The sequence below is a fragment of the Idiotropiscis lumnitzeri genome, chromosome 16 (genome assembly GCF_059441095.1).
Source record: "Idiotropiscis lumnitzeri isolate Australia: NSW breed Sydney's pygmy pipehorse chromosome 16, RoL_Ilum_1.0, whole genome shotgun sequence".
In the NCBI taxonomy this organism is placed as follows: domain Eukaryota; kingdom Metazoa; phylum Chordata; class Actinopteri; order Syngnathiformes; family Syngnathidae; genus Idiotropiscis; species Idiotropiscis lumnitzeri.
The window spans coordinates 14,810,321-14,821,606 of record NC_142406.1 but is presented as its reverse complement, the minus strand read 5'-3'; the positions used below and the strand labels follow the sequence as shown (position 1 = coordinate 14,821,606).

General features: G+C 44.2%; 3 protein-coding genes across 3 annotated transcripts; 2 read left to right on the top strand and 1 right to left on the bottom strand.

Moving 5' to 3' along the window:
* Positions 1-75: 75 nt before the first annotated feature.
* On the bottom strand, positions 76-1,362 carry LOC148321650 (type-4 ice-structuring protein-like). The gene is made up of 4 exons (XM_088318525.1): positions 1,263-1,362; positions 829-894; positions 617-740; positions 76-432 (listed from the first exon to the last, which is right to left on the bottom strand). Exons 2-4 carry the CDS (start codon positions 872-874, stop codon positions 219-221), a joined length of 384 nt encoding a protein of 127 aa, XP_088174651.1. The 5' UTR covers positions 875-894; positions 1,263-1,362; the 3' UTR covers positions 76-218.
* Positions 593-7,721, top strand: lix1l (limb and CNS expressed 1 like). The gene is made up of 7 exons (XM_088318524.1): positions 593-2,517; positions 3,342-3,927; positions 5,617-5,780; positions 5,856-5,996; positions 6,067-6,162; positions 6,299-6,376; positions 6,842-7,721. The coding sequence occupies exons 2-7, from the start codon at positions 3,552-3,554 to the stop codon at positions 7,091-7,093; spliced, it is 1,107 nt and encodes a 368-aa protein (XP_088174650.1). The 5' UTR covers positions 593-2,517; positions 3,342-3,551; the 3' UTR covers positions 7,094-7,721.
* Positions 7,722-8,790: 1,069 nt separating this feature from the next.
* On the top strand, positions 8,791-11,200 carry sf3b4 (splicing factor 3b, subunit 4). Its single transcript, XM_088319229.1, has 5 exons — positions 8,791-8,904; positions 9,446-9,574; positions 9,734-10,435; positions 10,633-10,794; positions 10,866-11,200. The coding sequence occupies exons 1-5, from the start codon at positions 8,871-8,873 to the stop codon at positions 11,039-11,041; spliced, it is 1,203 nt and encodes a 400-aa protein (XP_088175355.1). The 5' UTR covers positions 8,791-8,870; the 3' UTR covers positions 11,042-11,200.
* The last annotated feature ends 86 nt before the right edge of the window (positions 11,201-11,286 follow it).

Genomic DNA, 11,286 nt, shown 5'->3' with positions numbered 1-11,286 from the left:
AAAAAAAAAAAAAAAACTCCCCCCATGCAGTTTCGAACACCCTGGCCAACAACTATGTGAAAACAGGACATGCTGTTGTGTTTCAAGATTTTATTGCACTTCTTTGACCTTTGGAGATGAAATCACAAAGGCACAGAAACACGTGTGGAGTCCAAAAGGAAATGAGTCCATGATGGCGGAAGATGGCTGCAGGTTCCCTTTTTTTTTTTTGCTTGCTCTTAGTTGGTCAGGGCCTTGGCCTGCTCGGTCACCTGCCGGAGGATGACCTCCATCTGCTTCTGGAACGTCTCCAACATGGGCTGCATCTGTGTCTGGAAGTTGGTGGCCATGGGCTCGATCTGCTCCTGCATGTTGGCGGCAGCCGCCTTGATCTGCTCCTGCACTTTGGTCATGATGGGTTCAAACTGGCTCCTCTGCTGCTCCAGGAAGGCCCTGCAAAAAACGCATAGATGACATCAGCGAGAAAAAAAAAAGGGTGAATTGTCTTTGGCAGTGAATTAACTCAGGATGAGAGACTGGAGGTGTCACCGAAAGTTGTCATTTTAAACGGAATAATGTGTTTGCTGTGGTGTGATGACGTGTTTTTTTTTTTTTTTGGGGGGGGGGGTCAACTCACTGAGCCTGGCTGCCCAGCTCCTGAGTGCTGATCAGCTTGCTCAGCTCTTCACTCATTTTGTTCTTGATCTCCTCGAATTTCTGGCTGATCATTTCAATCTCGCCAGCATCCTGGGCAAGGCTCCCTGCGTAAACCACATTTTTAATTTTTTTTTATTTTAATGCAGTGTGAAAAGATGTTGTTTTCATATTGGTGTGAAAATGGTGTCCTACCTTGAGCCAGTGCGATAACAACAAAGGCGGCGATGATGAGTTTCATGGTTGCAGATTGGATAAGACCTGGGGAGAAAAAATTAACGATTCAATTTGCTTGGGATTTAGTGTCGTCATTAACCTGCGCAATTTTTGTGACTTTATGGAAGTCACAATTTTTGCTGTGCGATCTTTTGATATTTAACTTGTTTTTTTTTGTTTTTGTTTTTTTTAAACCGGCATAATTTTGGGTTGACTTTCCGGCACTCAATATTTTACAATACAAAGTCCTGTAAGCACTATTATTAAGCACGCTTGTGACATTTACATCTGCAAAGCTTTTTCATCTAATTTCAACATTTTGAACAATTTACAATAGCAATCACAATAATATCACGAGAATACTATTAACAATTAAAACTATCTTGATGACAAGCAGAAAAAAAAATACATACCCGAAGCACAGGAGGATTTGGACCGGATGATGGTAGCTCCTTGCCGGCTTGAAACGCTTCTTATAAGGCCCTCAGTCGGGGCAGCGGTGTGTGTTCCGGATTGTGATTGGACGAGATATCGATGTCCAAATGCGATTGGACGGTCTGTAGCGCTGACAAAACATTGTCGTGACCCTTGTTGCTCCGAGTGCCACTTGGCCAAAGTGGACCAAAGTCCAACTGCGTGTATGTCTCCCCGTGTTGGTGTGTGTGTGTGTGTGTGTGTGTGTGTGTGTGTGGGAGGTTGCAGAGTTGTCTTATCATGTTGATCGGACCAAACACCTGATGACTTCTCTGTGGATGATGACGCAGAGGCCAGTACATTTAGTCCTGCCACATCAGCTTCCCAACAAACATATTGCATCATTTCCTCATTGCTGTCTGTGGAATTTTTTTATTTGAATTTTTAAATTTTTTTTGTGATGTTCATTTGGGCTTTATTTAGTCCAGCGGCCATTTCAGTTGTAAAAGGGCTTTGGGGAAAATACCTTTTAAAAATGTAAATCGTCGTCAAATGGCTGCCATAGTGTCGTAAAATAATTACAAATTCATTATTAGTTTTTTTTTTTTTAGGTGCCACGCAATAATTAACCGCCAATGTTTTTAATGGTCTTCCTCACGTAAAGCTTAATTATAAAGCGCTGCGGTAGGAAATATAAATCATTGGTCCAACAAGAGGAGGATGTGGATGTAAACCTTCTACCTTTGCTTGCCAGGTGTCCCTTTTTGCTCGCTATCTTTATGACTCCTTGTAAAAAGTCATTAATTGTCCATCACGCTCCTGCCCGGCCTCTTGCCATTAATTTTTTTTTTTTCAATGCCAGGAGCCCATATGTGCTCGTAAATAAAACCTCTGGCGATAAATCCCTCTTTGTGCTCTGACGTTTCTTAATGAAAGCCAGATGCTGAGAATTGTGGGAATGCGCAGCAAGTTTTTTTTTTTTTTTTTTTTTTTGCATGCCCGCTTTGTTGATACCTTCAAATTCTGAAAAATGTTGTTTGTGGACACGGAATAATAGAAATAGGTCATTATATTGCTTAGCTCTTTTATTGGGTTCTTGGATGTTGTTGATATGCTGCCGGAATTTACTTCCAGTTTCTCGATGAAGCTTGGAGTGGTTGTGCAACGTGTGCTGCTGCTCTTTTTTTTCCCTCAATCTTTTTAGAGGTATCAACGTGCCTGAAAATGAGCAGTGGGCAAACAAACCTAGAAATTGTAAGTAGCATTGACCTACCTTTAAAACCTAAATTATATTTGCTCAAATAAATTGTACAAAATTATTCCTTACAGTCTCTTCTCTTTATTTCGTACTGTAAATCTTCGAGAGAAACAACGGGAAGAGTTTCACAACTGTCTCAGTTAAGTGCTGTGATAGGAGTCATTTTACGTAGAGGATAAAGAATATATGCCTTTAAGTGTTTACATGTTTTGTAAAACTTGCTCTAGGGGCTTAATTTCCAAAATAGAGCCAAAATGGAGGACGTGTGATTGAACCAGATATGTGCATTGACATCTTCGCTATCACAATGTGGATCTCTTTAAAACAATGTTCCATCTTTCCTCCTCTGGCCTTCTACCAGACCACAGAAAGAATGGACATTTCTACAAGATGTGAGGGGGGGGGTAAGTAGTGGGGGCCCGGTCCCATTTCCTCCTGTTTTTTCCATCACAAAGTTGGTGGTCTCGAGTCTCAAAGGTTGACTGCCGTTATCTTAATCTTCCGTTGTCACGTTGTGAAAGTCCTAAATGAAAACATGATGAGTTGTGGCGAAGGAGGAACATTTGTAGGCCAGACTGGAACGAACAAGAGGGGTCTCAAATTTCTTGGCCTAATATTTCTGACTTTCCAGTGCTGCCTTCATGTCACGTATAAAATCAGACAACTTAATATCTACTTGTCAACTAAATGTGTTCTCCACTGGAAAGGCACTTAAAGTAAATAATGATACATGTAATCTATCTTTATGTGATATGTAATTTTGTTGAGAGACATTTGTTGGAAAACCGCTCGTGTGAATTGTTTTTTGACGTGGTTGCAGGTTTTACGTGGCGTCCCTGAAGGCAACTCGACTCGCAGTCCAAGCAGGCAGGATGCAGACCAGAACAACAGTCAAGTACAGTTCGGGTCTGCATGCGGACAAAATCCTGCTAATTTCAGTTTAATCTCTATTTTTTTAACCCACAACTGACTGTCCGCTCGCTCGGCACCGACTCCACTCGGTCCCGGTTCGATCGTCGCGTTTTGGACGATGGACTCTCACGTTCTCCCGGTCCATATCCGCCCTCAGCGGCTCCAACCGGGCATCGGCTTCGGTTCGGGGCAGACCGTCGGCGGGACGCTACGCTCCTCCTCCTCGGCCTCCGCCTCGTCTCTCCGACCCGGGGTGACGGTGCCCATCCCTCCACTGTTGCCGTCGCCTCCGTCGCTGGCCGCCTGCTCCGGGCCTCCGCCGCCCCCCCCGCCGCTTCAGCTGCACAGCCTCTACGGCGGAGGCGGAGGAGGAGGAGCCGGTCTGGGTCTCTCCGCCGCCGGCCTCCCTAACACAGGCAATCCGGCGGTGCTAAAGGAGGCGGTGGAGGCGGTGGTCCGCAGTTTTGCCAAGCACACGCAGGGCTACGGTCGAGGTAAGCACTTTTTTTTTACTCTTTTTGCACCTTTAATGGACCTCTAAAGTTTTGAGGTCCGGAGAGAGATTGTTGCAAGCACCCCCCTCAAAATTGTAATGCCAGTTGAAAATTACCACGTGTACCCCTAAATTGCTTCTCAGTTTAAGCCAAGTACCACACAAAAAAATAAAAAATACAATTGCACTTAAATCATGAATACGTTAAAATGTATTGCACAGAAAAGTTCAATTGAAGATGTAAGATGTTTTGTCCTGAAAAGTGAAACACAACTGAACAGTAGCTGTTTAAAAATGTGCTGTCTGAAAAGTAAAAAAAAATATATATATATAAATATATATATATAAGATTTAAATAGGCTGAATCAAAAGCTCATATTCCTCTGTCTGCGTTGAATTCAGTGATTCTTTTGCGCACCACTAGAGGGAGTCCTCACATCAGTCTTTTAATGTAACTGAGTACAAGTACAACTCCACTTTCACTTGAACCCGCTACGTTTCCAAAACAAAATATATACTTTTGTTTTCAATATGTTTCCGCCAGCTATCTTCGTTACTACGAAATAAAATGCCCCAAAACGGTTCATGAAGATGGTCAAGCTAATTTTGCTCAATAGCTAACATCTTAAACTATACCACTCATTTTAAAAAAAATACAAATAGAATTGCAGGAAATAATAAAAAAAATCTTATCACTCTGTTCAAAAAAACTTTCAAGTCTTAATTACATTTAATCTAAATAAATACTTTTGACAATAGAATACAGTAAATAAATGCTTTAATTATTTTTCTCAAACATTATTCCACAATGTGACTTTTTCTTCCTCTTTTTCCGCCACTTTTTTCCTAAGCTTTACTCATTTGCAAGTCAGTGTAACATGTGTTCCAATTCATTATAGGATTAACGACTCAAGATTAAACCCGGATTACATTAAAGATCAATAAGCTTCTAGTCATTTAGAACAACACACAACCGTGCGTGTATCCAAAACGATAGTTACAGTGTCATTATTATTCCTATTACATCTTTATTCACTAGTATCTTGTTTCAGTGTTTATTTCCAGCTATTACGATATTTATATTGTATATTTTCAACTATTCTGCATGAATATGTTCTTTTCTGCGGCTGTAGTTGCGTGAAACGACATTGCATCGTCACTGCAGGTGTACCTAATGAAGTGTCCCGTGACTGTAAACAAATGTAGTGCTTCAACTACTGAATAAAAAATATTCTTATCATAACAGGGATTGTGGATCATCATGATAGGCTAGGGAAAAGTCCTGCGGGCGACACCGTGATTTATGGTGCGACTCTTCCAATGTCATCCAAGCGAGTACTCGATGCTGGATCCAAAAGGAAGTGGCTCGCCCACGTTGGCGCCGCGCCGCCACGGCAACATTAGTCACTTTTGACAGCGCTATCGTATTGTCCTGCCGAGTCCATCCAAAACATTTTTATGACCGCGTTTTTTCTTTTTTTTTTTTTTTGCTGACTTTTGCATACTTTTATACTAATCTGGAGATGCTCCACACCCTCGTGATTTACAGTGGTGGGAAGGAAACCCTAATTTTTTTTTTTTTTTTTTTAATTTTTGTGTCAAATTATTTCAGATCCTACACTTTTAAAATGTACTTTTTTTTTTGGTGCTCATGCCGCTTCTCTCTCTGGTGTGTTGTTGTTGTTCGTAGTGAACGTGGTGGAGGCCTTACAGGAGTTCTGGCAGATGAAGCTGAGCCGCGGCGCCGACCTTCGCAACGGAGCGCTGGTGGTGTACGAGATGGTGGCCTCCAGCAGCCCGCCGTACGTCTGCTACGTGAGCCTCCCGGGGGGAAGCTGCTTCGGAAGTTTCCAAGTGCGCTGATTTTCGCTCGACTCGCATTTTTCACTTTTTTATTGTCTTATTTTTAATCATTTGTTTTTCTTATAGTTCTGTCCCACCAAAGCCGAGGCCCGACGCAGCGCGGCCAAGATCGCCCTCATGAACTCGGTTTTTAACGAACACCCGTCGCGACGCATCACCAACGACTTCATCGAGAAGAGCGTCGGCGAGGCCTTGGCTTCCTTCAATGTAAGTCCGGGGACTAAAAAAATAAAGTTCAGCTTTTCTCTCCATCCCAATCTTGGCGCGTTTCCCGCAGGGAAATCGGGAGGAGGCCGACAACCCCAACACGGGAATCGGAGCGTTCCGCTTCATGCTGGAATCCAACAAAGGCAAATCAATGCTGGAATTTCAGGTGCGTGACGGACCAACCAGGTCTCTTAAACAGGTTTTGCTCCATATTCAGATTTGCCGCTGGTAAACGGCATCTGTTTGTGTGTGTGTGTGTGTGTGTGGGGGTGTGTGTGTGTGTGTGTGTGTTCATTGTTCAGGAGCTGATGACGGTCTTCCAACTCCTCCACTGGAACGGAAGCCTGAAAGCCATGCGGGAACGCCAGTGTTCCCGTCAGGTAGCGTCGCCCACATGCTTTCAATTATCACCGCGTCATGGCGCACTCGCGAACTTGGAGGTTTTTTTTTTTTTCCTCACACACCATCACATCGCTTCTCACGTGACACTCGTCGTCACGGTCGTGTTAGCTTGGAAATGAAAATAAAAAAGATCTTAAACGTAAGCCACACACCATTATCAGGCTTATATTGTTTTTTTTCCCCAAGTTGGCGCACCCCCCGGATGTTAACGCACCAAAGTTTGATTGAGTTTTTTTCTTTCCAATGCTTGTTGGAATTTAACTTTTGAACCCAACTGAAAAAAAAAATGTTGTTTCTGTCTTTTCAAAAAAGTTGGTGCACCCCCCTAGGAATGTGCCCACCACCCCCATTTTACTTTTACATTGACTGATTTATTTTGGGCGAGTTATTGCGCAGTTTGCCAATCCCACCAAACTGAACTTGAGTTTTTATCGGCCCCCCAGGAGGTGCTGGCCCACTACTCGCACCGGGCGCTGGACGACGACATGCGCACGCAGATGGCGGCCGACTGGGTGAACCGCGAGCAGAGCGTGGCGAGCACCGTCTCCCAGGAGTTGGCGGCCACCGAGCGCGAGCTGGAGGAGGCGCGGCTGGCCGGCCGCGAGCTGCGCTTCTACAAGGAGAAGAAGGACATCCTGATGATCGCCGTGGGCCAGCTGAGCGCCGCCAACGCCGCCACGCTTCCCTCGCACTAAAAGCGCCCTCGGGTAACGCCGCCTGAGGATTGTTCCGAAAGCACATCCAGCCGTGAAACAAGCCATAAGTCGTAGCTTGTTAGCTTTTGACGCCTTTTTTTTTTTTGCCCGATTGGCCCACCAGCTGGCTGGAGTTGACGTGTTTTGTCGTTTGTCATACAGCCTTTTATTGGTGAATGTGCATTGTCATGTTATTTTTTTATTTTTATTTTTTTTAAACAATGTTACATTTCAATTCATGTCAAGTGAATGTGGAGTTTAATACCAAACTTTAAAAACAGTCATGTTGCGACTATGCAACCGCTGCCCCTCTAAAAATGCTTAGAATTGCCTCTCGATGCCACAAGATGGCGGCAAAGCACTACTTTTGTCTTTATGAAGCTCTTTAACTCACTTCAACATAGTTCCTTGGCACTAAGATGCCAAAAAAATGGCATTAAAAACGATAAATACTGGTTTTCAGCAATTAATCGAGGATAGTTCTCTCTCATTTTTGCTGCATTTTTGAAGAATTAGGAGCAGTTGAAATACTTGCGGTACAAGTGGGACCTTATTTGTCGAATGCTACAAATGTGACATATCCTGCTAATTTGAACCGTTTGTTGCCTGCGTGTTAAAAGGATTAAGATAAGATGTCCTTTATTAGTCCCACAATGGGGAAATTTGAGGTGTTACAGCAGCAAGGAATTTAAGTCTGTAGCCTCACTAAATTGACGCAATAGCGTAAATTAGTAGCATGCGCACTCAAGTCATTTCCCTCTCTTGGTACATAACATTAGATTAGGAAGGATTTAATCGTCCCTATGACCACTCAGAGGCACGTTTAATCCCTACTGTAATTTTAGTTGGTGCAGAAAGGGTGGAAATGGTGAACAATGGACCATTCACGTGATGTAACGCTCACTCTATTTGGCAGCTGGAACACGGCTTGCGTTTATACGCCTGAGCTTGCCATTTTTCTTAAGGTTTTGGATGATTGTATTTTCTCACATATGAAGTACAGTATGTCGACGTAAGCCGGAGATATGTTACTTAAGCCATTTTGGTCTCATTTCTTGTTTTATTACAGCTTGTGTTCTTGTGTTAAATGCTACAGTGCATATAAAAAGTCCATACGATTCGTTTAAAATTAGTTTGAATGTGACTGGTTCATTCTGAAAGGGTATGCACACTTGTTTATTATTGTTCTCCAAAAGGTACAGGCTGTAGGTCACATTTATGAAAAGGTTTTGACATTACTTACCTTTTTGTGTGTCACAAAAAAAACATTTAAACAGGGTTGTGTAGACTTATTATATCCACTGTATCTCTAGCCTTTGGTGCATGATGTTTCTATTATGTCTTTTAACCACACAGTATTGGTTATTTTGTAAAGGATTTGTGTATTTTCTATGCGCATTTTTGTATTCAATGTTTATACATTTAGTAGATTTATATATAATAAAATACACAATGCCACGCAGGATGTTTCAATTTATTTTTAAAAAATAGGGTGCCAAGTGTGGTGTTAATTCTTAATCTTTGGGGTATTTAGGATGCAAGCAAATTAAAAAAAATGTACACGTGGGAACTGTTTGAGAGTGGGAACATGCATAATGTAGTGTGTGTGTGTGTGTGTGTTTTATAAATGTTTCTTGCTTTTGTTTATTAATTATAGATGTTATGGAAATAGCTAAAGTTAGCGACCGATATTTTTAATGACGTATTACACTTCCGCATACGTAACCGGAAGAGGCGGAATTCTCTTCAAGCGGTTCTCCACCGTTGTTCATTCAACATGGCAGCGGGACCGATTTCAGAACGAAACCAAGGTATCTCTATCACGCTTTTACCGTCTATCCACAAATTAACAAAATTGTTTATCCATGGGGCTTCTTTTAACTGACTTTCATCCATTGGGATGCCCTCCTCTGGCTTCTTTTGCGGCGTTATTGTGGCTCGCAAACATGTGCTGTAGTCGTTAGCTCCACTCTCCGCTAATTGTTCAGTTTTATTCGCTGTCCAACAAAAATGTATGCTTGTTATTGTATGAGTTTCAGAATTTATGACTGGCTTCGATGCTTTTTTTCTGGGCGTGTATGCGTAAGATAAGTGCTAAAAGAAGCCATTAGCCTAGCATGCTAACAGGATGCTTGTGAAAGAAGTACGGCGAGAGAAGAGGAACAATTCAGTTTTTTCTTTTGTTTATTAGTATTTTTGTAATTATGTTCAGCTGTTATTAATATTTTGTTTCTTAATTTTTTAAATAATATTTGTGTTAATTCGCCGTTGTAAATTATTATATTATCTATATCTTATATGGGTTACAAACGCGTATATTTAAACCAAGTTGTGGTTTATTGAATTTGTCAGATGCCACGGTGTACGTGGGCGGCTTGGACGAGAAAGTGTCCGAGCCATTATTATGGGAGCTTTTCCTGCAGGCGGGTCCTGTCGTCAACACGCACATGCCCAAAGACAGAGTGACGGGCCAACACCAAGGTATGCACTAATATAAAATGGTTTTGCAATTAGAAGTTACAATGAACACGTGCTTGTTCACTTCCGAATTGACCTGTTTGCCTTTGTTACTATTCACTGAAATAAGAAAACCCTTGACTTGCAAGCAATGATTTGAGACCTTTTCATACTCCACTTTAGGATATGGCTTTGTGGAGTTCCTTAGCGAAGAAGACGCCGACTACGCCATCAAAATCATGAACATGATCAAACTGTACGGCAAGCCCATTCGTGTCAATAAGGCGTCGGCGCACAACAAGAACCTGGACGTGGGCGCCAACATCTTCATCGGCAACCTGGACTCGGAGATTGACGAGAAGCTGCTCTACGACACCTTCAGCGCCTTCGGGGTCATCCTGCAAACGCCCAAGATCATGCGCGACCCCGACACGGGCAACTCCAAGGGCTACGCCTTCATCAACTTCGCCAGCTTCGACGCATCCGACGCCGCCATCGAGGCCATGAACGGCCAGTACCTGTGCAACCGGCCCATCACCGTCTCCTATGCCTTCAAGAAGGACTCCAAGGGCGAGCGGCACGGCTCGGCCGCCGAGCGATTGCTGGCCGCCCAGAACCCGCTCTCGCAGGCTGACCGGCCCCACCAGCTGTTTGCCGACGCGCCGCCTCCGCAGGCCGTGCCGCCGCCCGTGCTGACCTCTATGGGACACGCCGGCATGGGCATGCCAGGCGGGATGCCACCTCCTGGTGTTTTCCCCCCCATGCCGCCACCGGGGGCTATGGCAGCTATGCCGCCCGGCATGGCCATGCATCACAACCATCAGGCGCAGCCGGGCGGCCACCCTCCTGGACCGCCGCCCTTCCCACCTGGATCCATGCATGGAGGTGTGTGTTACCGTGGTGATGCCATACTCAGGCTTTGGCTCTCTCTCATGCTCTCGCTATCAATAAAGTGCTAGTCACTCTACATGTAATTAAATTTGATTAATATTTAATGTCATTGTGAATTAAATCGTTTGAAGTGGAAAATATTTAATGTTCTCTTATTTTGACAGCAAATTTTGCCCATTTGTCTCCCTCAGGTCTGCCTCAGATGCCCATGCCCCCTCCGGCGCCTCCCGGCATGGTGCCCCCACCTCATGCACCCCCGGGCTCCAATCAAGCCCGTGCTCCACTCCCTCCGGGGATGCCCCCGCCTCCACCCATGGGCATGCCGCCCCGATCCCCCTACGGACCTCCTATGGGTATGTGCACAAACCGCTGCGCCCTTGCTGCCATCATTTTTCACAAATTTTCACCCTCCCGCCTCCCTCAGGTCACCCCGTGCCGCCCGGAATGAGAGGACCTCCGCCCCCTCCCATGCCGCCACCGGGCTATGGCGCCGCCCCGCCTCGCCCTCCTCCCTTTGGCTTCCCGAGAGCACCCCCCATGCCGCCCAGGCCGCCAGTCGCACCACCTCGGGTTCCTTTAAGGCCACCAATGCCATCCTAATACGCCAAGCATTTTTTTCCTCTTCTCTTTTCTCATTGTTTTTTAAAGAAAAAATATCAAGTGGAGTTTGTAAGGTTTGATTATTTTAATAGCTTTGTATTTTTTTTTTGGGGGGGGGGTCACTGTACAGATGAAAGACCGCTGTTGAATAAAATCCTTTAGTACTAGGGATGTTCGATACCACCTTTTTTCAAACCAATACCAATACGAGTTTTCTTTGATAAAATTTTGACAAAACCTGTGAC

Excerpts from the sequence above, each read along its gene's own strand:
- LOC148321650 (XM_088318525.1), bottom strand. The coding sequence starts at position 874 with ATGAAACTCATCATCGCCGCCTTTGTTGTTATCGCACTGGCTCAAG. Across the intron at positions 741-828 it reads TGTTATCGCACTGGCTCAAG|GGAGCCTTGCCCAGGATGCT; the intron begins GTAGGACACCAT and ends TGGTTTACGCAG. Across the intron at positions 433-616 it reads GAGCTGGGCAGCCAGGCTCA|GGCCTTCCTGGAGCAGCAGA; the intron begins GTGAGTTGACCC and ends CGTTTTTTGCAG.
- lix1l (XM_088318524.1), top strand. The coding sequence starts at position 3,552 with ATGGACTCTCACGTTCTCCCGGTCCATATCCGCCCTCAGCGGCTCCAA. Across the intron at positions 5,781-5,855 it reads GCTGCTTCGGAAGTTTCCAA|TTCTGTCCCACCAAAGCCGA; the intron begins GTGCGCTGATTT and ends TTTTTCTTATAG. Across the intron at positions 6,163-6,298 it reads AATCAATGCTGGAATTTCAG|GAGCTGATGACGGTCTTCCA; the intron begins GTGCGTGACGGA and ends TTCATTGTTCAG.
- sf3b4 (XM_088319229.1), top strand. The coding sequence starts at position 8,871 with ATGGCAGCGGGACCGATTTCAGAACGAAACCAAG. Across the intron at positions 8,905-9,445 it reads GATTTCAGAACGAAACCAAG|ATGCCACGGTGTACGTGGGC; the intron begins GTATCTCTATCA and ends TGAATTTGTCAG. Across the intron at positions 10,436-10,632 it reads ACCTGGATCCATGCATGGAG|GTCTGCCTCAGATGCCCATG; the intron begins GTGTGTGTTACC and ends TGTCTCCCTCAG.